Source organism: Tachyglossus aculeatus, chromosome 11 (assembly GCF_015852505.1).
Source record: "Tachyglossus aculeatus isolate mTacAcu1 chromosome 11, mTacAcu1.pri, whole genome shotgun sequence".
Taxonomy (NCBI): domain Eukaryota; kingdom Metazoa; phylum Chordata; class Mammalia; order Monotremata; family Tachyglossidae; genus Tachyglossus; species Tachyglossus aculeatus.
In genome coordinates this window covers 22958285-22982282 of record NC_052076.1, presented here as the reverse complement: position 1 = coordinate 22982282, position 23998 = coordinate 22958285, and the positions used below count along the sequence as shown (strand labels likewise).

The 23998-nt window shown below is 48.0% G+C and overlaps 1 protein-coding gene and 1 non-coding gene across 2 annotated transcripts in view; one reads left to right on the top strand and one right to left on the bottom strand.

Moving 5' to 3' along the window:
- TANC2 (tetratricopeptide repeat, ankyrin repeat and coiled-coil containing 2) overlaps positions 1 to 23998 on the bottom strand; it is a 375104-nt gene that overhangs the window by 39248 nt on the left and 311858 nt on the right. Inside the window, 2 exon segments of the mRNA XM_038753578.1 lie at positions 9315 to 9448; positions 14329 to 14610. Of these exon segments, the coding sequence (XP_038609506.1) occupies positions 9315 to 9448; positions 14329 to 14610 (416 nt within the window).
- LOC119935435 lies at positions 1729 to 1865 on the top strand. Its single transcript, XR_005453318.1, has one exon. It is a non-coding gene; the product is annotated as a small nucleolar RNA SNORA7 (small nucleolar RNA).

Sequence of the window (23998 nt, the reverse complement as noted above, 5' to 3'; positions counted from 1 at the left end):
TTCTGGCCACCTTCTAAATCCCAATACCACTCCCCCATTTCAAAAATTGCCAGCTTTGGCTGGCTCCTGCCTAGTCTCTCTGCTCTTTTGTCCCACTACAGCCCAGCTTTTCTCTCTTGCTTTCAAACCCATTGCTCAGTCAAGTCCATCCTTCCCTTCCCTCAGCCCAGACCTGGACCATCTTCTCCCACAGAACCTCTGGAGCACATACGTGGGCCCCCTCGAAGCCATCCTACGAAGTCACCACCCCTAGAAAGTCATCTCTGATTAACAACCCTCTGTCCCCAATCCCCTCGGCCCAGCCGCTCCACGTACCTTTCAGAGCATTTCACTCACTCTGCCAACTCAGCAACCCTAAGGCTGTATCTTTTATTTGTTTCATCATCTATTCTTACCCTCTTTATTATTCCTATTCAGTGCCTTCCCTATATGTTTGTTGGCCTTCCCCATTAGACTGTAAGCTCCTCAAGGACAAAGGCTTCAGTAAGCCCCTTTTCTCCCAACACAAGAAGGCCATTTCCACGGATTGCACTGCAAACAGTGGAAAGTTCCAAGTTGGTGCCAGACGGAATCGAAAGGACATATTCTTTCCATGCTCTGAGGAGGCTGAAGCTGTTCCTTAAAGAACGTTAATAAGCACAGGTCAGGAATTCCCTGGAGACCACAAAGAAACCTTCACATTTAACAGCAAATGCTTTCATTTAAAAAGCCATCAGGCCAAACCTGAGAATGAATCCAAACTTGTTTCACGCGTATTTTCCCTCAAGTAACTCCACATGATGCAGCTTGGAATTCCAGGACTCAACTGTTGGGATTGGGCTGTGCCAAGGCATTTTTTGGCAGAGTCGGCCCAGCCCTGATCTGACCCTTGCTAAGGCCACAGTATTCCGCACTGTTAGCCTGATTATCCAGGGGCAGGGAGAAAGGGGCATGGATATTCTTGCATTTCGGCAACGATCACATCAACTCTCCCACTTCTTTTTAATGGCATTTAGTAGTAGTAGTATTAATCAGGTGCTTCCTGTAAGCAGAGCACTATATGTATTACGTGCTGGGAGAGAACCCACAGGTGGGATTTATCGTCTCTGTCCCTCAGGGAGCTCAAAATTGTTAAGGGCTTACTATGGGTCAAACACCATTCTAAACGCTGGGGTAGATAAAAGTTAATTATGTTGGGCACAGTCTCTGTCCCGCATGGGGCTCGCGGTCTAAGTAGGAAGGAGAACAGGCATTGAATCCCCATTTAAATGTTGAGGCACAGAGAAGTTAAGTGACTTTCCCAGGGTCACACAGCAAGCAGTTGGCAGAGCTGGGCTTAGAACCCAGTCCTCTGACTTCCAAGCCTATGCTCTTTCCACTAGGCCAAGTTGCTTCACATAAGCAGCTTGGCTCAGTGGAAAAGAGCCCGGGGTTTGGAGTCAGAGGTCATGGGTTCAAATCCCGGCTCTGCCACTTGTCAGCTGTGTGACTTTGGGTGAGTCACTTAACTTCTCTGTGCCTCAGTTCCCTCATCTGTAAAATGGGGATGAAGACTGTGAGCCCCACGTGGGACAACCTGATCACCTTGTATTCCCCCCAGTGCTTAGAACAGTGGTTTGCACATAGTAAGTGCTTAATAAATGCCATTATTATTATTATTATTATTATAAGGACTTGGGCATTGACTCTGCTCATTGCATTTATGTCCCTATCTTTATCCTCTATTGCATCCTCCTACCTCTAATTTCCCCCCTCTCAGGGTCGCACCTGGAGAGTTTCCAGTACACTACCAGTCACGACTACAGGAGGGAGAGTCAAGCAGAGGCATACCCACTCCATTCCTAGTTGGGCAGTGACTAGTGAGTGGAAGGCAATATGCTACAAGTCAAAACTCCCCTGTGATGGGCAGCAGTGGCATGGGACTGAGTGGAGGGCAAAGACTCATTTACTGCACGCAAGGAGGCGGTGGGTAAACCACTTCCATATTTTTTACCAAGAAAACTCTATGGATACACTACCAGAACGACTGCAGATGGAAGTGGGGTGTTCTGGGAGAGATGTGTCTATGGCGTCGTTATGGGTCGGACACAACTCGACAGCATAAGACAATGGCAACAACAAGCTGTAATTTATTCTAGTGTCTCCCTCTCCCACTAGACTGTAAACTCCTGGAGTGTCAGGACTGTGTCTACATTCTCTACTCTACTCTCCCAAGTGCGTAACACAGATCTCTGCATTGAGCAAGTTCCCAACAAATACTAAAAATAAATACTGGAAATGCAATGAATAAAATGAGCACTCAATTAGTACTCACTGTACCTTGATATCATCTCTCTCACCGCTGAACCTTCTCCTATATCCTTCCTCTGGCCTGGAACTCCCTTCCCACTCTCCCCAACTTCAAAGCTTTATTAAAACCACATCTCCTCCAAGAGGCCTTTCCTGATTAAGCCCTCTTTTCCCCTACTCCCTCCCGCTTCCGTGTGTTCTAGGCACTTGGCTCTGTACCCGTTAAGCACTTAATACGCAGCCTCAGCCCTACAGTATTTATATACATAACTATAATTTATTCTCTAAACTGTGACTTCCTTATGGGAAGGGAACTTGTTTACTAATCAATGAAATGCAGCATGGCCTACTGTATAGAGCACAGACCCGGAAGTCAGAAAGCCCTGAGTTCTAATCCCGGCTCCACCATGTGTTAGCTGAGTCACCTTGGGCAAATCACTTTCCTTCTCTGGGCCTCAGTTACCTCATCAGTAAAATGGGGATGAAGACAGTGAGCCCAATGTGGGACACGGGCTGCGTCCAACATAATTAGCTCTCATCTGCCCCAGTGTTTAGTATAGTATCTGGCACATAGTAAGTGCTTAACAAATACTATTAAAAAATTTATTACAATCTCCCAAGAGCTTAGTACAATAGTCTGCACATGGGAAGTGCTCAATAAATCTCACTGATTGATACTGATTGATGAATTCTTGTGCTTTCCTAAGTGCACTGCACTGCACTCAGTGGAGGCTCAGAAAATACCTTCTCCTACTGGTCCATTGTCTCAGATCCTCTCACCCTAAATTCTCCCACGTAAGTACCTGGTGCCTCAGGCAGGTGTTGAAAATGCTTCGGAAATCTTTTTCAGAATTTCTTGCTTATGATGTAAGGCATTCCCTTTATTTTATGAATAATCCAAGTCTAGGGGGAGTAGTTGATTTGAAATCCCAGGGCCAGACTTAGGGTGAAAAGCAGTGGGTTAGGCAAGAATTCTACAGTGGCTATCCAGGATGGGATGTCCACCCTACTTGGTCAAAAGAGTTGCACTTTGGACTAGTCAAACCACCCACACTTCCTAAACCTCACTCGACTTGATGCCTACATTTACGATCCAGACATTTTAAAAGCCAAAACCACGAGTACAAACGGCGACTCCCAAGTTCCGTCTTGGAGATGATCCATCCAGCCACCCAATTTAAGTCTACGACTGCATCAATTCCAGAGCTGATGGGTGAGAATAAATATTGCAATTTGGTAATTGTCATTTTGAACAATTTATTACTTTCAATTTGGATATTATTAGATTGGGATGAGATTTGCCTCAGTAATTGAACTGAAAATTATCTACTCACTCACTCATTATTCTATTTCTCCATCTGGGCTCCACGTTTCCAAAGTTTCGATAGCCAGACTTGATGATGGGATTTTTCAGTTACTGAAATCTCAACCATGAGTCTCTTCACGTCACCGAAGCAGGAATAGCTCTGTGTTGTGATTTTTTGTTGGGCATCAGCACGGCAAGAGTTAAGAGAGTCATGTTGAGCCGGTGCAGACTGGTCACTGGTCCACTGTGATCAGGTAGGCCTCCAGGATAGCCTGAAAGTCCCTCCGATTGGTGGCCACTACCTGGGGCCGCTGTCGGCTCTGTCCTGCTTCCTCCCTCCACTGCCAAGAGAATCAGTCTGGCCTAGTGAATACGAGCAGGGGCCTGGGACTCAGAGGACCTGGGTTCTAAACCTGGCTCTGCCACTTGTCTGCTGTGTGACCTTAGGCAAGTCGCGTCACTTCTCTGTGCCTCAGTCTCTTCAATTGTAAAATGGAGATTCAATACCTGTTCTCCCTCTTAGACGATGAGCCCTGCGAGGGACAGGGTCTGTGTCCAAACTAATTAACTTGCATTTACTCAGCACTCAGAACAGTCTTTGACACATAATAAGTGATTACCAAAATACCATAAAAAAAATCAAACCCAAACCAACAAAAAAAGAAAACCCTGCCAGCCTGCCTGATCTGTAAGGCTGGCCCCGGGTTCTAGTCCCAACTCCACCACCTGCCTGCTCTGTGGTTTTTAACCGTGGTCACTACACCAGTGCATTCCTATTATGTACATGACTGGAAATGTGTGTTTCAAAAATGGAAATTAAGCAAAGACCTAAATGTAGGAAAGCGCAGCTCTTAATACAAACTGGGCAGGGAAGCACAGTACATACTGGACAAATGTTAGTGGCTTGGAAGAATTAATCTGTAGCCCAAATGGTTTAATGAACTCTCCTGACAATCTGGTACAGTGCTCTGTACCCAACAGGTGCTCAATAAATACCCCCGTTGAACAGCATCAACCTGAAGGAACTCTGGATTCTAATACTGTGTATGCTGTGTACCCTTCTCAACTGTGAGCCCATTGTTGGATAGGGACCGTCTCTATATGTTGCCAATTTGTACGTCCCAAGTGCTTAGTACAGTGCTCTGTACACAGTAAGCGCTCAATAATTATGATTGAATGAATGAATGAAGACATTCACTCTTTGCAACAGTTTCCTAGTCTGTAAAATGGGGATTTTATAACTCCTATTTTGATTGTGAGTTGCAGGGATTGTGACCGATTTGATTATCTTCTATCTACCACAGTGCTTAGCACTGTTCTAGGCACATGGTGTAACACATACCCCAGTCATCACTATTGTTATCAGGGTCACAGCAGGACAGAGGCTGGGCTGAGGGCTATACAAGGAAGGTTGGCTCCATCTCACCATTCCGGCCTCACTGTCCACCCCAGGATCCCTGGGCTTCACCACCTCAAGGTGCCCAGGATCGCAGATATTCAGAGATCTGAATGGGATGGTCATCTGAGTGCACAAATGACATTTCTCATGAGTTGATTCTTAACTAGTTTTGAGCTTTGTTCTCCCTAATAGGCAAACCTTTTCAACAAAAGGTTTGAGAAGCAGCTTACATAGCCTGGTGGGCCTGAGAGTCAGAGGGCCTGGGTTCTAATTCTGGCTCTGCCACTTGTCTGCTATGTGACCTGGGGCAAGTCACTTCATTTCTCTCTGCCTCAGTTACCTCATAGGTAAAATGGGGATTAAGGCTGTGAGCCCCACGTGGGATGTGGACTGCGTCCAATCTGATTAGTCTGTATCTATCCCAATGCTTAGTACAGTCAGTTCCTGGCATATAGCATGCGCTTAACAAATACCCTTATAAAAATAATCCTTAAAACACAAATCCAATGTAACTCTCCCTGTTGCCTTTTTGAATTCTAGCTCTATGGGAGGCAGCTTCATATCAGTAGCACCGATACACTCAAGTCACTCTCGACCCCGGGGTCCAGCTGGGGCTGGGCTGGAATCTTGGCAACGCCCGCGGGAGATCTTTTTCTTCCAGTTATTCATAGTCAGTGGGTTGACTCTGGGTTTTGAGGGCTTTCCTTTGAATTAGCTTTCTTCTTTAATCAGTGTATTTCTGAAGGATGAGCTCCCCAGTCCACAAGCCAAGGAGGTGATTGACTCTTGGCTTATTTTCTCTGTCAAAAAAGTGGAGCTTTCTAGAGCAGCAAAATCATTCCCATCTCCTCCCCCAAAGAGGGCTGCTGTCTTCTGGTGCAAGAAGGAGCAATACTTTGGCAGAAGCAGCAGGGTAGCCTAGTGGATAGTCAGATGGACCTGGGTTCTAAAGCTGGCTCCACCATTTGTCTTCCATATGACCTAGGGCAAGTCACTAATTTCTCTGTGCCTCAGCGTGGCTCAGTGGAAAGAGCCCGGGCTTTGGAGTCAGAGGTCATGTGTTCGAATCCCGGCTCCACCACAAGTCTGCTGTGTGACCTTGGGCCAGTCACTTAACTTCTCTAAGCCTCAGTTACCTCATCTGTAAAAATGGGGACTAAGACTGTGAGCCCCACATGGGACAACTTGATCACACTGTATCCCCCCCCGGCGGTTAGAACAGTGCTTTGCACATAGTAAGCGCTTAACAAATGTCATTATTATTATTATTATTATTATTAAGACTGTGAGCCCCATGTGGGACATGGACTATGTCCAGCCTGATTACTGCCTGTTTATTCTTGTATTGTACTCTCCCAAGCACTTACTACAGTGCTCTGCCCACAGTAAGCACTCAATAAATACGACTGAATGAATTACCTTGTATATACCCCAACATATACTACAGTGCCTGGCACCTAGTAAGCATTTAACAGATACCATTAAAAAAAAAAGAAGAAAGAGAATCTTCATTCCTTTTCTCCCTCTAAGTGGAGCAACAAGTTTTAAGTTGTAATTTTTGTTCTCTGTCAGGACAGTCCAATATGAGTTGAAACAAGTTCTTGGTCACTCCTCTCCTCTACTCTCCCGTTCTCCTTTGCCAATTGGAGCTGGACCACGAGGCCACAGTGGATTCCAAACTCAGCAAGGCTGCCGTATATTTCTAGACCTCGACTGATAGTGAAACAAACTGTCGAAGTTCAAACATTGGGCAATCAAGAATTGAAACATCCAGTTGTGGAATTCAAATTACCTGTATGCCAAGAAGCACTGAAACCAATTCCCAAATCCTCTGCCTCACTCAAATCCCAGCCCAAACCCTAGCCCTGGACTTGTCTCTAACCCCAAATCCGGCTGGATTTGGAGGAGGAGGATAAGGAAAAGGAGAAGGAGGACAGATGTGCTTACTCAGTGACTGATTTCATAACTGGCTGAACTTCAATTTTTGAGGCGGATTTTCTGATCTGGGCAATTCTTCATGTTTAGGTGTTTGAAATGGGATGATTTGTCATTAGGTTGCTCAATCCCCAGCCTCTTGAGAGACACAGGGTGTCCTAGGGGAGGTGTTGGCGCTTCTAGGGCATGGAATGAGGCATTAATTACTGATTCTTGGGTTCCTTTCAGTTGCCCATCCAGAAGGACCACTCAATTGGAATTGCCCTTGCATCTGTCAGAGGCAAGCTAGTTGGAGGCAAAAATGTCATTACCCAGTAAGCGAGACCACACGGGCTGCGACTAAAGCCTGCCAGTGCTCTCCAGGTAGAAGAACAACATCAAGTAGCTGGAGGCCTGTGATGAGCAATTGGCAAACACCAGGGGAGACTAAGAACTTGGTATGGCAGGTGAGGATGCCTTTCAAATGTGCTCTGAACCCTGACGAAGTCCGGCCTGTCTAGCCAGAAGAGCAGCTGACTCGCAAGGGCTCCGGCCCCTGTCCTGTCCTGCCCACAGCTTGGCTGCTGAGCCAGAGCAGGGAAGCTAGTGCTGGCTTGGATATGCAACCCCGCAATGGTGCAGCAAGGAATCCCAGGGGGCTCTGTTCCCAGACTCTCACTGCGGTTGTCCCGGCACTAATGGGATTTGCTAAGTGTCCACTGTGGGCACTGTGTGCGTTGTTCTAAGCACTTGGGAAGCACAAACCAGAGAAGGGACCTATTCCCTCCCTCCAAGGAGCTTACATTCTAACAGGCTTACCCCTCTGTGCAGCTGACTGGCTTGCAGCTAGGTTGTTGTGGGGAGGAGATATAAGGAAAGGGAGGAGAGCAATTTTGGGAGGAGGCAGGGGTGTTGTTAAAAGAAGCAGAAGCGGAGCCCCTACTGAAGAGCTTGGGCTGGAAGCCAGTGCATGAGGCAACCCCAGAAACCCCCCAAGAGCAGTTCCTCCCTGTCCCCACCATTCTTCCAGGTTCTGAGAAGGGCACCCCTGGCTCACTGCTGAGCAGCTGGGCTTTGCTCCAACATGAAAGCCATAAATGACCCTGTTTGAACTGTCCCATAGTAGTCAGGGCTAAGGGGTGACCACGCCTGGCTGGCCTGGTTTTGGAAGACAAGAGGCCTCTGCCTGATGCAGCCTCTTCGGGCACGGCTACGCCATTGGCAGACGTGCTCTGGCAGTGCTTCCTCGGCCCCGGCCTCGCGCTGGAATCGACACAGGGCCCTCTGTTTACTGCACACTGGATTCGCTTGTTTTAATTGGAGGCTTTCTGAATTAGCAGTTAGGCTCGAACAAAAATGAACAGCAGACAGCTGGTGCCAAAACTCACTCTCTCCCACTTCATCTCCTACTCAACGACTTTGCGCCGCCCCCAGCCGTCTGCTCGATGCTCTCCCCACCCTGAACGTTGACCACTGGAACCGGAATCCACAGAGCAGTGAATGCGACAAAGGAGAGGAATGAACTCCTTCCTTTAACAACTCTGCAACCTCCAAGAATTACGAATGACTCACAGAATCGCCCCTGGCTGCTAATTAACATGCAGCAGTGCTGTATGGGGCTGGTGGAAACGATTAGCCGTCAGGAGACTAGGTTCTGAACTCAGCTCTGCTACTGGTTTGCTGGGGGGCTCTAAGCAAGCCACTTAACCTTTCTGTGTCCCAGTTTCCTCATTTGTAAAATGGAGAAAAGCATGACTGTATCCAGTCTGACTACCTTGAGTCGACCCCAAGGGGTTAGGACACAGTAAGTCCTTAATAAATCTCATAATTTATTATTACTGTTGCTAATGTTATTATTAGTGTTAGCTTAGTGAGAAGCAGCATGGCAGCATGGCATAGTGACTGTGAGCCCACTGTTGGGTAGGGACTGTCTCTATGTGATGCCAATTTGTACTTCCCAAGCGCTTAGTACAGTGCTCTGCGCATAGTAAGCGCTCAATAAATACGATTGATTGATTGATTGATTGATAGAGCATGGGCCTGGGAGTAGGAAGGTCAGGAGTTCTAATCCCAGCTCTGCCACTTATCTGCTATGTGACCTTGGGCAAGTCGCTTCGCTTCTCTGTGCCTCAGTTACCTCATTCACTCATCTGTAAAATGGGGATCGAGACTGTGGGCCCCATGTGGAACTGGGACTGTGTCCAACCTGATCTGCTTGTATTCACCCCAAGTGCTTAATACATCTCCTACCACACAGTAAGCGCTTAACAAATACCACATTATTAATTATTAATTATTATTACAGACATCCTATTTCTGGGAGATTTTCCTGTTCCTCAGTGCCACACTGTATTTGTTCCCTGGCCCCAGAGATTCTGGATAAGGCAGACCCCAACTGCAAAGGATTCTGGGAAAGCCCCCCGATACCTGTGAGGCAAGTCTCCGCATGGCCTCCTCTTGGCGCCGTCGCATTTCCGGGGTTCCGGGGCAGCTCCCACTGGTGACGGACGAATGGGCCGAAGGCGGCTGGGTAAGTGAGGGGTCCCGGCTGGAATCTACATCTGGATCAAAAAATAATTGGAAGTTACTGTACAACGGCAACTGTTCCGTCAAAGTGGAGACTGATCGATTCTGCCTCCATCAAGGGTTCTTAAAACGAGTCCAGATCCCCAGTCTTCTGACTACGGTTTGCAGGTGAAGAACCCGTGGTAATTTTTTGGTAGACGGCCGCGGGGAGAGAGGTTGGTGGCTGGCGGGGAGACTGGCCCAATCACTTCCAACCCTTATTTGAGCTTCGGCCACCTGGGTTGGCTGTTCTCTTTTGGGGCACCATCCCTGCTCTTGCCTGGGTATTTCAATCCCTCTGAGGTCAGGCTAGGAAGAGTGGGGCCTTCTGGGAATCCAGCAAGAGGGGACAGGGGCAGAAACATCGTGCCGCAGAGATGACAGGGCAGCAGGCTCTGCCAGCATCATTTCTAGTAACAGTAGCTTTAACCCTCCCCCCTCCATTTGCTACCATGGCAGAGGCTGGAAAATGCAAAACCTACCAAGCACCTGACTGGGGCTTCTACCTAGAGGTCAGTGGGGAAAGACTGCATCCTGGGCCTATGTATACATCTCCACTGCTGACACACACCCCTTAACAGGCGGATTCTGTGTGTCGTCACCATTTGCGTCTCGGGTACTTCACGATATGTTCTCCAGAATGCTTTTTGTTCGGTGTGCGTGGGGGCTGGAGAGAGGACGAAGCGAGGCGGGCGGGGAGGGCGGGAGCTGGGGGAGAGGTGTAGGCGGGAAAGAAAGATGACAGCCTGGAGCCTGCACCGGCAGCTTCCCTCTCCTCTCCTCTCTCTGCCTGTTCTGCCGCCCCAGAGAGATGACAGGGAGGGGGCGTTTACAGAGAAGCAGGCACAGCCAGGCTGTGGTTGCCTCGGGAGAAGGAGCGATGCAGTATTTCAGTGCCTTGCTTTCTCCTCACCAGCCCTGATCCCTGTGGAAGAGGCCGGAGCTGAGGTAGAAGTGGCCTGCCCCCGACCCTGAAGGATTATTCCCTTCAGCCGGGCTGGTTTTCCTGCTAGACGGTGCTGCCAAGGGGCTGGAGAAAATGAGCAGCAGGAGCAGCAGCAGAAAGCTCAGCCCTAGGCCACAGTGGTCTGTGGGGACAGCAGTGGCCCAGAGCCTTGTCCGGCCCTAGGCGGGGCCAACTGTTGGCCTGTATTAGGCCCGTCTCTCCCCTACAGACTTTTCTGACTCTGGCTGGGGTTTCTGCTGCTGCCCACCTTCCCCAGGTTGGAGAACTCCCTCTCTCCCTCCCTCTCTCGTTGGGTGGAACCGCCAGAAGCGGCTGTAGCAGGAGCAGCAGGAGCGGTGCCCCCCTCCCATGTCTCCCCCGCTGGAACAGTCCTGGCTTCGTGCATTGGCCAAGACCAGCATTAACGCCCGCTGGGTTTTGGGGAGAACATTTGAATAAGCTATTTCAGAGATGACATTTGAATGCGCCATTGGTCTGTGTCCAACCGGATTATCTAGTAACTATCCCAGCACGAAGTACAGTCTGTGGCGCATAGTAAGTGCATAACAAATACCACACAGAAAAAGAGGGGGTTTCTGTCTCATCACTGACACCTTCTTGCCCACTCTGAAGGGGCTCAATGGCATTACAAAGACAGTCAGCTGGCAGGTGTCAGAGTGTAGTTGTTAAGATGTCAAAAATAGCAATTACTTCATTAACCCCCCAACAGCAGGCAACTGCTGAAGCCAGGTCAGCTTGACGAGTTCTCCCAGCCCATCTGCCTCCATCGGGCCACCTCTCCAGAACCATGTGGAGAGTCGGGAAGTTGGTCCAAAATCGGCTGGGGGTTGTGATGGCCTGAGTGCGGGGAGGGATGACATTCCCCAGCTCCTCTCGCTTCCAGCTCAGAGGGACTCTCTTCAAGCCCTGGTGGGAAGGCAGACGTCAGGGACCGTGGAACTCAGCCCCGGCCAGCCTGTTTGGCTGGTGACACGGGCCAGGCCGGTTCCCACAGGAAAGCCAGAATCTTTGGATCAGGAGTCTCGTATGGCTGCTCCCTGCTATTTCCATCAGGGCTCTCGCTGACATGGGGACCCGAGGGAGGGGCTCTTGGACGTTCTTCCGGGGAGAAGAAATCTCCTCTTGTTCGGGGCTGGGTCTCCCCTCCAGGGCCCTCCTATTTGGTTATCTGTGGCCTGAGAGCTTGGACACATCAGAGTGGCTGAGGAGCTCTATGTTCCTGCAGACACAGTGGTCCGGCTAACCTCTTGGGTCTGCCGATAAGGAAGGTGGCATTGTGGGTGCCGAGGCCCTAGGAAATGCACCGCCTCCAGCAGCACCTGACTCAATGCGTCTTGGTTCTGCAAAGTGGCCCCTCGGGCCTCTCCCTAACAACAAATGGGCCTTCTGGACGCTCCCACCCTGTCCACTTGAGAGCCCAGGGAGTAGCTCAGTTCACCCCTGGAGTTCTTCACTTACTGAGCCATTGTCTCTATTAAGCAGCTATTGGGCTCTCTTCCTCTTGGAAGGGAGTGCATGCATCCCCTTTAGACTAGAACTTGTTGCCAACTTGTACTTCTCAAGCGCTTAGTACAGTGCTCTGCACACAGTAACCGCTCAATAAATACGATTGATTGATTGATTGGAAGCTTGTTACGGGCAGGGAACGTGACTGCTAAATCTGATGTATTGCACTCTCCCAAGCACTCAGTACAGTGCTCTGCACATAGTAAGTGCTCAATAAATATGATCGATCGATTGATCGATGCCCATGGTGGCTAAAATGGTTATTTTATTTCTCGCTGACCTTGAGAAAACAAATTTGAGAGAGACAGAGTGAGTGCAAGTCGTAGCAGGGCACCACCTGCTTTCCCCATCTACAGCCCTCAAAGACAGAGAACTTGAGGCGTTGTGAACCTGTTTTCAGATTCTGAACCTAAACCAAAAGAAAAATTTTGATTTCTACTCTTGCCCCTCATGCCTCTCCAGAATTTTCTTTTCCCACATGTAAAGAATAGGAACCAGTTTTCCATTCTGGGAATTTAGGGCAGAGAGATAGGTGGGGCCACTAGCCAGCCATGCTTAGAGGCTCAACACCCTGTGTCTGTCCCCAACCTCCCGCCTGCTCCGGTCCAGTTCGGCAGGCCGGGCTGTGAGGAGCACAGATTCGAGCTAAAGGATGGCAGCTGCTCAGAAGAGAGAAGCAGGAGAAATCCCCCCAGGGCACCCCACCACGTAAGCTGAGGCGCAGCTACTCTGACGTCAGTAGCTGGGAGGCAGCAGACGCAGGCAGATGGGTCTGGTGAGCAGGGACATCAGCAGAGGAGTGGGCCAAGCAGCACTGTCGTGTTCATTCTGAGGCTATGCATCGAGGCTGCAGCAGGCAAGTGCTGTGGCAGTTATTTTCCAGATGACAAAATGCCCATTTTTGCAGCTGGCAGAGAAAGCACCATGATGGCCCGTCCGGCCTGCCCCCTCCCTCAGCAGGGGGAAGAGGAAGCCAGGAGAGTCACTCTGCGGGGGCGGGTGTGGTGCCCTGCCCCGAGGGAAGTGTAAACACCTAGCTGAGCAGAGAAAGGGATTGGGGAGGAAATAGGGGGGCTGGGTTGTGGGGGAAGGAAGCCTCCTGAGGAGGCAGTGAGCCATGTGGCCAGGAGAGCAGAACACAGGGAGGGCTCATGCTTTGGACTCTGGATGGGAAAAAAGGCACAGACAGGGATTGGAGAGCTTCCAGATTAGGGTTAGTATACCCTGGAGGTTTGGGTTCCACAGTTAGGGTTCTAGAGGAATGAGGCTCCTGCCCCTGGGTGGGGAGAAAGGACACATTAAGAGACCCTGCTTCTAAAGGACTCAGGGTGGGTGAGTCTGGAACCTGGGATGCCCCAAGAGAAGAGGGAGATGGACTACAGGAAGGATAGCCTGGGACACCTGCAGGGAAGTACAGAGGGTCCTGAGGTCGGGGCGGGTGGAGAGCAGTATTAGATATAGGGAAAAGAGGTTTGAACCGGACTTGGAGAAGCACCGTGGCGTAGTGGAAAAAGCATGGGCCTGATACTTAGAGGACCTGGGTTCTAATCCCTGATCCACCACTTGCCTGTTATGTGACCTTGGACAAGTCACTTCACTTCTCTGTGCCTTAGTTACCTCATTTTAAAAATGGGGATTAGGATCGTGAGCCTTATGTGGGACAGGAACTGTTTCCAACCCTATTATCATGAATCAATCCCAGAATTTAGTACAGTGCTTGGCACGGAATAAGGACTTAAAAAATACCACAGTTATTTATTATTTGTAATTGTTTGAATTGTTGCTGAATTAAGAAACCATTAAACATTGTTGACATGTCAGCTCTTGGCATCTGCCTGAGGTAGGGGTTAGGAGAGAAATTCCAGGAGAGGCATATGGATCTGAGGAGATGTGGGAGTGGGAGGAAGGGTTAAATATGCAAGCTTCTTGTAGCCAGCCCCAGAGTGGGGCATGATAGGCGAGTGCCCAACGATCCCTTCAACTCTGGGTAGACAGCTGGTGTAGTCAAAAGGTGGTGTTAGCAATAGGGATGCAGGGCCTCAGGGTGCGCTGAGCAGATAAAGGTCTCCACGGAATAAATGGAGGGTTTTAGGGATCAGAGGAGGTCGACAGTGCACTCCAAAAGTGACTGCGAGTGCTCTTTTGGCCAGGATTTAAAGCCAAGAACTCCTGGTACCATCATAAATGCTTGGGCCTTTTCAACCACATTCGTGTGTCCAGTCCATATAACCAGCAGCAGCAGCACCTCAGACTAAGAGAGACACAAGTGAAGTCACCTGCAGTCATTCTAGACAACTGGAATTGGTATAGGCACTACACTGCATGGAATCAAAAGAAAAGGTACCAGACTCGGGGGAGGTGCCGATGTGGTGAAAGTAGCCACTGTGGGCCAGAGGTACATACGTTTTGGGGAGGCGTGAGGACTGTCAGAAGCGATCTGTCTCATCCGTGTGCCGTGGCAGCTGAGGGCCACCAGCCTGGAGATGATAGCAGTTTTGCCGAAGCCGATGTTGCCGACGATCACCACCCCTTGGTTCACGCTGGCATTGGCGCTCTGCAGCTGGGCATCTATCTCGTGGAACACCCAGTCGCGGCCCACGAACACGGACTCGGTGGTGATGCTGGGCACTTCAAAGAGCAGAGGCTTCAGGGAGATGTCTGGAGGCCGGTATGGGGCGAATCGAACTGCAAGGGAGAATCACCGGACAAGATCACTTAGGGCAAACAGGGAGCATCCCATGGGGCAGGAAACAAGGTGGGCCTCTGGGGGTACCCTCGTTCACTTTTATGCTCGTGTAATGGGTTTGCTTGGGAAGTTTCCAAATGACATTTTTAGTCTTTTGACAAACGGCAAAAGTGTGAGAATTCTCCCTGATGCAGCCTAGGAAATGATGGAGTTGGGAATTGCTCCGAAGGTCCCTCTGATCCCTCTTCCGAACAAACATCTTTAATAATAATGATAATAATAATAATAATAATGGCATTTATTAATGCAAAGCACTGTTCTAAGCGCTGGGGTGGTTACAAGGTGATGATCAGGTTGTCCCACGGGGGGCTCAAAGTCTTCTTAATCCACGTTTTACAGATGAGGTAACTGAGGCACAGAGAAGTTAAGTGACTTGCCCAAAGTCACACAGCTGACAATTGACGGAGCTGGGATTTGAACCCATGACCTCTGACTCCTAAGCCCGTGCTCTTTCCACTGAGCCACGATGCTTCTTTAGACTGAAAGATCCTTGTGGGCAGGGAACATGTCTACCAATTCTGTTTCATAGTATTCTCTCCAGTGTTTAGTACAGTGCTCTGCACACAGTAAACACTCAATAAATAATAATAATAATTATTATTATGGTATTTATTAAGCATTTACTATGTGCCAGGCACTATATTATGTGCTGAGGTGGATACAAGCAAATCAGGTTGGACACAGTCCCCTGTGGGACAGGGGTTTACAGTCTCAATCCCCATATTACAGATGAGGTAACTGAGGCACAGAGAAGTGAAATGACTTGCCCAAAGCCACACAACAGACAAATGGCAGAGCTGGGATCAGAACCCGTGATCTTCTGACTCCCAGAAGATCCACTACACCATGCTGCTTCTCTACAGTTAATCAATAAATGAGATTGAGTAATTGAAAAACACCATCTAGATGACATGAACGGGATCTTTTTTGTTTTCAGATTTGTGGCCGACAATCATGAATAAAATAATGAAAAGACGACAATAAAAGAAAAGTGTTTGATCAACCACAAAGAAAACCAGAAGAGATAGACACAGACATTTTACCTCTAGGCTCTCACAAATTCCAACCAACGGGCTGCTTGTTTAGTGTTAACTTGTACATGTCTGTCAACTCTAAATGGATAGTTTGGGTAGATAATCATCCCAAAGAGATTTTTAGCCTTGCAGAGAAGCAAATTTACTGACTCCCAAATTAATTTTACTGGTTAATTTTCTTTTGATTCAGTGCCCCTACATCAATATTCTTTCCCACCAGCCAAGTTTATAAATTGTTATGGAACCAGGAAGGTGGTCTTTGGCAATTCTATTCTATAGTAAATATGATGCTTATTAAACAGAAATATCGCTCAAAAACAATATTACACTAAGAAACGATAGTCTAGCAGGGTAAAATCTAAGTTTTTCATTGACAACATACACTCTGCATCCTCAGATTCAGCGATCAGGACCTGAAATCAGGTCCTGAGATCCTAGCTGTCAGTCCAAATGAAAGGGAAACTAAGAAATCTTTGAGGTACAGCTTGCTACAGTTTCCACTTTCCATTCTCTAAGAATTTATATGTACCAACATTCCAGCTCCTGTAGGCTTAGAGAAGACAGGCCATTTATTTTACTGCCTCCCTTTCTAGATTGTAAGCTCTCTGAGGATAGGGATTGTGTCTATTAATTCTACTGTCCTCACCCAAGTGCTTAATTCAGTGTTCTGCCCACAGTAAGCATTCAGTAAATACTATTAGTTGTTTAAGACTGTCTTACTAAACTGTAAGTTCCTTGAAGGTTCATTTCATGCCAAACAACTCACCCAATAAACACTATTTCTTGATTCAAAATCTACTGTACTCTCCCAATCACCTAGAACAGGACTCTGCACCCAAATAGGCACCCAACACATTATTGATTGATGGAAACTACAACAAGCTTCAGATGAGCAGTTTTCTGAATAGAGAGCCTAGCTTTTCTACACTGGCCAAGGTAAGTGGATTTTTTAGTGAGCATTACTGAATCCAGCTGAATCCGCGTGACCCAGGGGAATGTCTAATAACTGCTGTAGACCTTAAGATACTGAAAGTTCTTTGTAAGCAGGGATCACATCTAAAAACTCTTGTATTGTCCTGCCCCAAGCACTTAGTACACTACAAAGCTCTAGCATGGCTTAGTAGAAAAGAGCAAGGGCTTGGGAGTCAGAAGACATGGGATCTAATCCTGCCTCCGCCACTTGTCTGTTGGGTGACCTTGGGCAACTCATTTAACTTTTCTGTGCCTCAGTTACCTCATCTGTAAAATGGGGATTAAAAGTGTGAGCCCCACTGGAACAACCTGATTACACTGTATTTACCCCAGCTCTTAGAACAGTGGTTGGCACATAGTAAGTGCTTAACAAATACCATAATCATTATTTTTATTACGTGCAGTAAGTGCTCATTAAATATCATTGGTTATCGGGGCCAAGAGAAGGCCTGGGCTCCTGCATCTGTTTCCAATCCACACAAGCCTTTGGGTGTGCACTGAGTGGCCAGGGCTAACGGTTCCCCACTGGCCAATTTGTACTTCCCAAGCGCTTAGTACAGTGCTCTGCACATAGTAAGCGCTCAATAAATATGATTGATGATGGCCAGAAAGGCCGTTTTCTCCCATACTGGTCTACCTTCACTGCTGGAGGTGCTGTTTTCAAGCCCTCTCACATCAGCTGGCCTGCAAACTTGGCTGGCGTTAGAGCAGTTCATCAAGGCTTCCGGAAAGACCTTTTCTCTTCTTCCAGGAGGCTGCTATGCCAACGCAGGAAGCCCTAGAGCGAACAGGCTCCACTCCTGGGGCTCTGGGGAGGTGTGAGGCAGAATGAAACTTAAGCTTATTGTATGGGCAGGGAACGTGTCTGCTTATTCTCTTGTACTGTACTCTCCCAAACGCTTAGAACAGCTCTCTACATGTAGTGAGCCTTCAATGAACACTATTGATTGATTTTGAGAGAAGATAAAGCTTCCTATACAGGTCGATGTTGAAATCGGGACTGTAGTCCTTCATTCTATCACCTGCTCTACCTTTTATTTAAAAGGCAAAACGGGCAAAGTGAACCTCACAATTTTTATGATAATCCCTTATATAGTCGACTGTAGATTCCTTAGCAGACTGCCTGTTTGGAAAAAGCAGCACCAAGCAGACATCAATTTCAAGGACGCTTCCAACTGCCTGGGAGCTTTTAGTCCTGCGAGTGAACATGAATAACACAGGTTCTGAATACAAATTCTGGCGAGTAATTAAAATGATTGATCTAAAAACATGAAAGAGATGTAGACTAGCCTGGTTCTTGAGGGCCATCCGGCTGCAATCAGCCCCAAGGGATTGGCAGGCTAGTTTCTGATCACCTCTCTGCCTTCCAGGAGGCCCCTGGGCTTCAGTCGTGGTGTGGTGGCAGCAAGAGGGGGTCCAGGGACTTAGGGAGCATTGAGTAGGATGCTCCCAAAACGGCAGCAGAGGAATGTGAAATCTGGAGGGCTTTAGGATGCAGCGGGGTATCCACTTAACAAATACTGCAATTATTATTATTATTACATCTTCTCAGTTCTGTGACATGTGGGGCCACAAACCCAATGGATGCTTTGAAATACATTAATGGACGAAGATGGTAGCTAGGGTAAGGATGAGGATGGTGATAAATAGGGTATTTATTACGTGCTTACTGTATACAATGCACTTGATGCTTAAGTGTTGACTTGTGATGAGTAGTTGCTAAGGAAGTTGAGAGAAGCAGTGTGGTCTACTGAGAAGCAGCATGGCCTAGTGGAAATAGTCCGGCCCCAGAAGTCAGAGGACCTGGGATCTAATCTGGGCTCTGCCACTTGTCTGCTGTGTGACCTTGGGCAAGTCACTTCACTTCTCTGGACCTCAGTTACCTCATCTGAAATACTATTCCTACTAACAATAATAGTTATGGTACTTGTTAAGTGCTTACTATGTGCCAAAATCAAAACCTCCTTAGCCAGTTCAACAGACAATTTTTTTCCTTTGAAAAGAACAAGATGGCACCTCTGGCTTCTTTCCAAAGCTGAACTCTGATCATCACCCTACTGAATCATCACCACTCACAACACCTCTGTCTATTCACTCCCTATACGTCACACCAAGAGGCTTTCATTAACCTAAGGAATAAACTATTAGATTGTGGAACAAGTACTTTCCCCAAGGTCAAGTCTCAGTTTGGGGATTCGGCTGACCTATTCTTGTACGGCCTCAAAACCTCTGTTGTATTTGATTCTTCTACTGAACAGGTTTTGACATTCTGTCAGGTCTTTTAAAAAGGTTCTAAAAATTCACTGCAGGCCTACAAGGCATGAACGGAGCAGGTGTCAAGTGGGCACCCAACGACAAACAGTACCACAGCTGCCACCCCCAGTCGGGAGCTCCAGTGCCACACTGGGGTGATGGCTCTTACGGGCAAGGGTCACCCAGAGCCTGCAGGCTCCAGGATCTGAGGGGCTGACCTGCCAGCCTTGGTTAGACTTTCAACCGCCCCAAATTCTAATCAAGGGACCAAGCCCCGGAGGTAGCTGAGGACGAAAGGAACTTAGGCCTAGGCCTAGGGTCTTCTGGGGTGATCTACCCTCTTAGGGGGTCCATCCTTGGGCACCCCCCCCCCCCCCCACCACAAACCCACCTGGTGGTTTTCCCAAACTAGAAGGGAACAGGGACAGGACACTTGAGCGGCAGGTCTTTGGAGAGAACAGCTTCCCATTATTCTAAGAAGCTGTCACCCCAGACAACAGCTGGGAGGCTGTTTCGCTCTGGGCCTGGGCTCTTGGAAGGCAGTGTCTTTGAGAATTTGTTCCTTTAAGAGAAGCAAAGCCCCAGAAGCAAGGACCTGATCTAGTCCAATGGGGGGGAAATCCAGACACAGCAGCTCCTGGGGAGGGTGTGTCCACAGACCAACGAAATGAAGACCAGCTATTGCTGCAGCGAATTGCCCTTGGAAACGGAATGGTTGCAAAACAACTCTGAAGCCATTCATAAAACCAAAAAGCTTCTACCACTGTAGCCACATTTACTAAGAAAAGCTTCCTCCCTTCAGAGGGTTAAGCGCATTTTCGGGCATTAGGGCTAACCAACCTGCCTGCTGAAATACAAATGCAAACAGCTGCAGGAACAAGGCAGCTCAGAATCGGGAAGAAACATTTATTCATGGAAACGGCACAAATATTTTTAAAGAAGCAAGTCACAGAGCTGGAAGAACAAAGGATTTGTGGAGCCCAGCCAGGCTCTGGTGCAAATAAAAGCTGCGTTGTTTTTCCCCACATACTTCCCCAATTACTGTAACCCCCAATCTGAAAGCAAAGTTATTCCTCAGAGCAAAAGACAATTTGGGCCTTCTTCTTATATACCCTGACAGTGACCGTGGTTCCGCACGCTATGTTCCACAAGGGGAAAGAGAAAGCCTAATTTGATTCCCATAAAACCTCACAGAAAAAAGCCCTTAAATGTTAACTACTAGATTCCGTTCTCCTTTCTACTCTAACTGTTCACTGTGGGCCTGTATCTTCTCTTGGCTAGCTGAAGGCTCCCTTCTTTAATACTGACCAAACTTCTTTCATTTCTAGTCTCTGTTTTATGACCCCTTCCCAGGCTGGGCCCAAGCCTGCAGTGTTATAGCTGGCTCCTTCCACTGAAGGGATCCCAGATGTCTGAAGAGAGCAGAGTTCAGTTAATCAAACAATGGCATTTAGTGAGTGCTTACTGTGTGCAGAGCACTGTACTAAGCACTTTTTTCCTTAATGGTATTTTTTAAGCCCTTACTCTGAGCCAGGTGCTACCCAAAGCACTGGGGTAGAGACAAACTAATCAGGTTGGTCACAGTCCACGGCGCACATGGGGCCCATGGTCTTAATCCCCATGTTACAGATGAGGCAACAGAGGCTCAGAGAAGTGAAGTGACTTGCCTAAGGTGACCCAGATGAGTGGCGGAGCTAGAATTAGAACCCAGTTGTCCTGACGCCGAGGCCCATCTCTATCCACTAGGCCCTGCTGCTTCTCAAAGCACTTGGGAAAGTACAATACACCAGAGTTGGCAGACACGTTCCCTGCCCACAGCGAGCTTAGAGTCAATCAATCAATCAATCACATTTATTGAGTGCTTACTGTGTGCAGAGCACTGCACTAAGCGCTTGGGAAGTACAAGTCAGCAACACATAGAGACGGTCCCTACCCAACAGTGGGCTCACAGTCTACAGTCTTAGCATCTCCCATGTGGTAGGTCAGAGCTCAGGGTCTGGCACCCCAAGAACTTTCCTGGGGTATTTGAGGAAGCGCGGTTACCTCTGACTTGAGAGGAAAAGGTTTTGCTTACATTTTCCAGCTGGCTAGTCACTAACTCACTCAGTAGTATTTACTGAGCACCTACTGTGCACAGAACACTTCGTACTAAGTGCTTGGGAGAGTACAACTATAAGCTTCCTCAAGGAGCTTAAAGTCTAGTGGGGGAGGTGGACACTTAAATAAAGTCCCGAAAAGTGGGAGGAGGAAAAGGAGAGATGGTTTAAGGCCAAGGAATAGGATGAGTTCAAAATTGCTACCGGTGGCTCTGAGTTCCTAAGAATGGGAAGCAGTGTGGCCTAGTGGAGAGAGACCAGGCCTAGGAGTCAGAGGACCTGGGTTCTAATCCTGGCTCTGCCACCTGTGTGCTGTAGGACTATGGGCAAGTCACTTAACTTCTCGGCACCTCAGTTCCCTCATCTGTAAAATGGGGACTAAATCCTACTCCCTTTTTCTTAGACTGTGAATCCCATGTGAGGCAGGGACTATGTCTAACCCAATGATCCTGTATCTACCCAGGGCTTACAGTGCTTGGTACCTACTAAGCACTTAACAAACACCATAATTATTATCATTATGTGTGGCTGGCACCCCAGTCCTGGGGAGCCACTGTGGGGATAGAAGGTCACTTCCACGACTGAACCCTCTCCTCTGTCGAAGTATGTTCCATTTGGCTTCAGCCAAGTTGCTGGGTTACTCTGCAAGCCCCGGAGGCCCCACTTGGTGTTTCCAGCAGGAGTCCCATTCAGCACCCATAAGAAACTACTACAGGTGCTAATGAGCCAGCGGTGCCACTCACCTCCGCCCACAGAGGCTCTCCCTTTCTTTTTTTAAAAGAGATTTGCTAATAATAATAATAATAATTATAATAACGGTATTTGGTAAGTGCTTACTATGTGCCAGGAACTGTTCTGAGCCCTGGGATGGATAAAAACAAATTGGGTTGGATATAGTCTCTGTCTCACGGGAGGCTCACAGTCTCAATCTAACTACCTGAGGCACAGAGAAGTGAAGTAACTTGCCGAAGGTCACCCAGCAGACAAGTGGCAGAGCCAGGATTAGAACCCATGACCTTCTGACTCCCAGGCCGGTGCACTATCCACTATGCCATGTGGTCACTATATGCCAGGCACTGTACTAAGCGTTGGAAGAGGTACAACCTAATCAGGTTAGACACAGTCACAGTCTCAATCTAACTACCTGAGGCACAGAAAAGTGAAGTAACTTCCCGAAGGTCACCCAGCAGATAAGTGGCAGAGCCAGAATTAGAACCCAGATCCTTCTGACTTCAAGGCGCATGTTCTACCCACTAAAGCCATTCTGCTTCTCCCTCCTGCTGCTTTGGAGTTGTGAGCCCTTGCACATCAGAGACCCATTGATCTGGTGCTCGTGCCAACTCATGCCACTCAGGTGGCACCAGTTGCAGCATCTTCGCCCCAGAGAGCAATAGAACATCCTAAGAATGAGCGTCCTTGTGGTGTTGGGCTGGGGCAATCAACAAACAATCGATGGTACTGACTGAGCATTTACTGTGTGCAGAGCACTGTGCTAAGCACTTGGGAAACAACACTATAGAAGACTTGGTAAATGTGATAACTGCCCGGAAGGGAGAAGCAGCATGGCCTAATGGATATAGCACAGGCCTTGAAATCAGAAGATCCTGGGTTCTAATTTTGCCCCCACCACTTGTCTGCTGTGTAACTTTGGGCAAGTCACTTGACTTCTCTGTGCCTCAGTTCCCTCATCTGTAAAATGGGAATTTAGACTGTGAGTCCCAAATGGGGCAAGAACAGTGTCCAACCCAATTTAATTGTATCCACCCTACCGCTTAGGACAGTGCCTGACACATAGTAAGTGCTTAACAAATACCACAATTATTATTACTAATATTATTAGAAGGCACTTCCAGTCTAGAATCAGAATTGAGGCCATGGGTCCACCTACCCTGGAGAACTCTTCCCTTCTAGTCAAATGACAAGAGTCTGTGATCTCACAGAACTGTATGATGGCTTGAGCCGAGGCTATCAGGTCAAAATCAGCAACCTTTTCTAAACTCTCTTAGCATTTGGATTTTTTTGTCCTCTGCTGGAAGGAACTTTTCCATACAGCAGGGGTCTTGACAATCTGCAGTTTTCCCCATCACTGCCTTCCCCCTGAAAAGGATAAAGGACTACAGTAGCCTTAACAGTTTGGAAACAGCCGACAAAAGCCACTCAAAAGAGCCATTGTTTGCAGGATGGACACAGGCCTCTTTACCCTTTTATTTATCAATCTGGGCAGCAAATAATGCTAATCTTACCCAGACTTACTAGATTTCTGACCCTCTTCAGGACCAAGCCGGAGCTGGTGGACTTCAGAAACCTTACACCGAACTTTGCGTTTTCAGGAAGGGGAGAGAGGGAGAATAATAATAATAATAATAACAATAATAATAATAATAATAATGATAGCATTTATTAAGCGCTTACTATGTGCAAAGCACTGTTCTAAGTGCTGGGGAGGTTACAAGTACATCAGGTTGTCCCACGGGGGGCTCACAGTCTTAATCCTCATTTTACAGATGAGGTAACTGAGGCGCAAAGAAGTTAAGTGACTTGCCCGAAGTCACACAGCTGACAAATGGCGGAGCCGGCATTTGAACCCATGACCTCTGACTCCAAAGCCCGGAAAGGCGTGTGCACAAGCACACACACATACATACACACACAGCAGGTAGGGACTCTGTTCTATCTCTAAGAGGCTCCTGATTTGCCTAGAACCAGGAACTTTTCTGTCTTCAGCCTCGGCAGGGTCCTGGCATTGACTTAAACTCCTCTCTGCTGCTGCTGAACTCAACTACTTCCCCAACACTGATTTTCCTGTGGGAAAAATTCCTGGCTCACATTCAGGGGACGGGGCTTCTCATTCATTCATTCAATCGTATTTACTGAGCGCTTACTGTGTGCGGAGCACTGTATTAAGCGCTTGGGAAGTACAAATTGGCAACATATAGAGACGGTACCTACCCAACAATGGGCTCACAATCTAG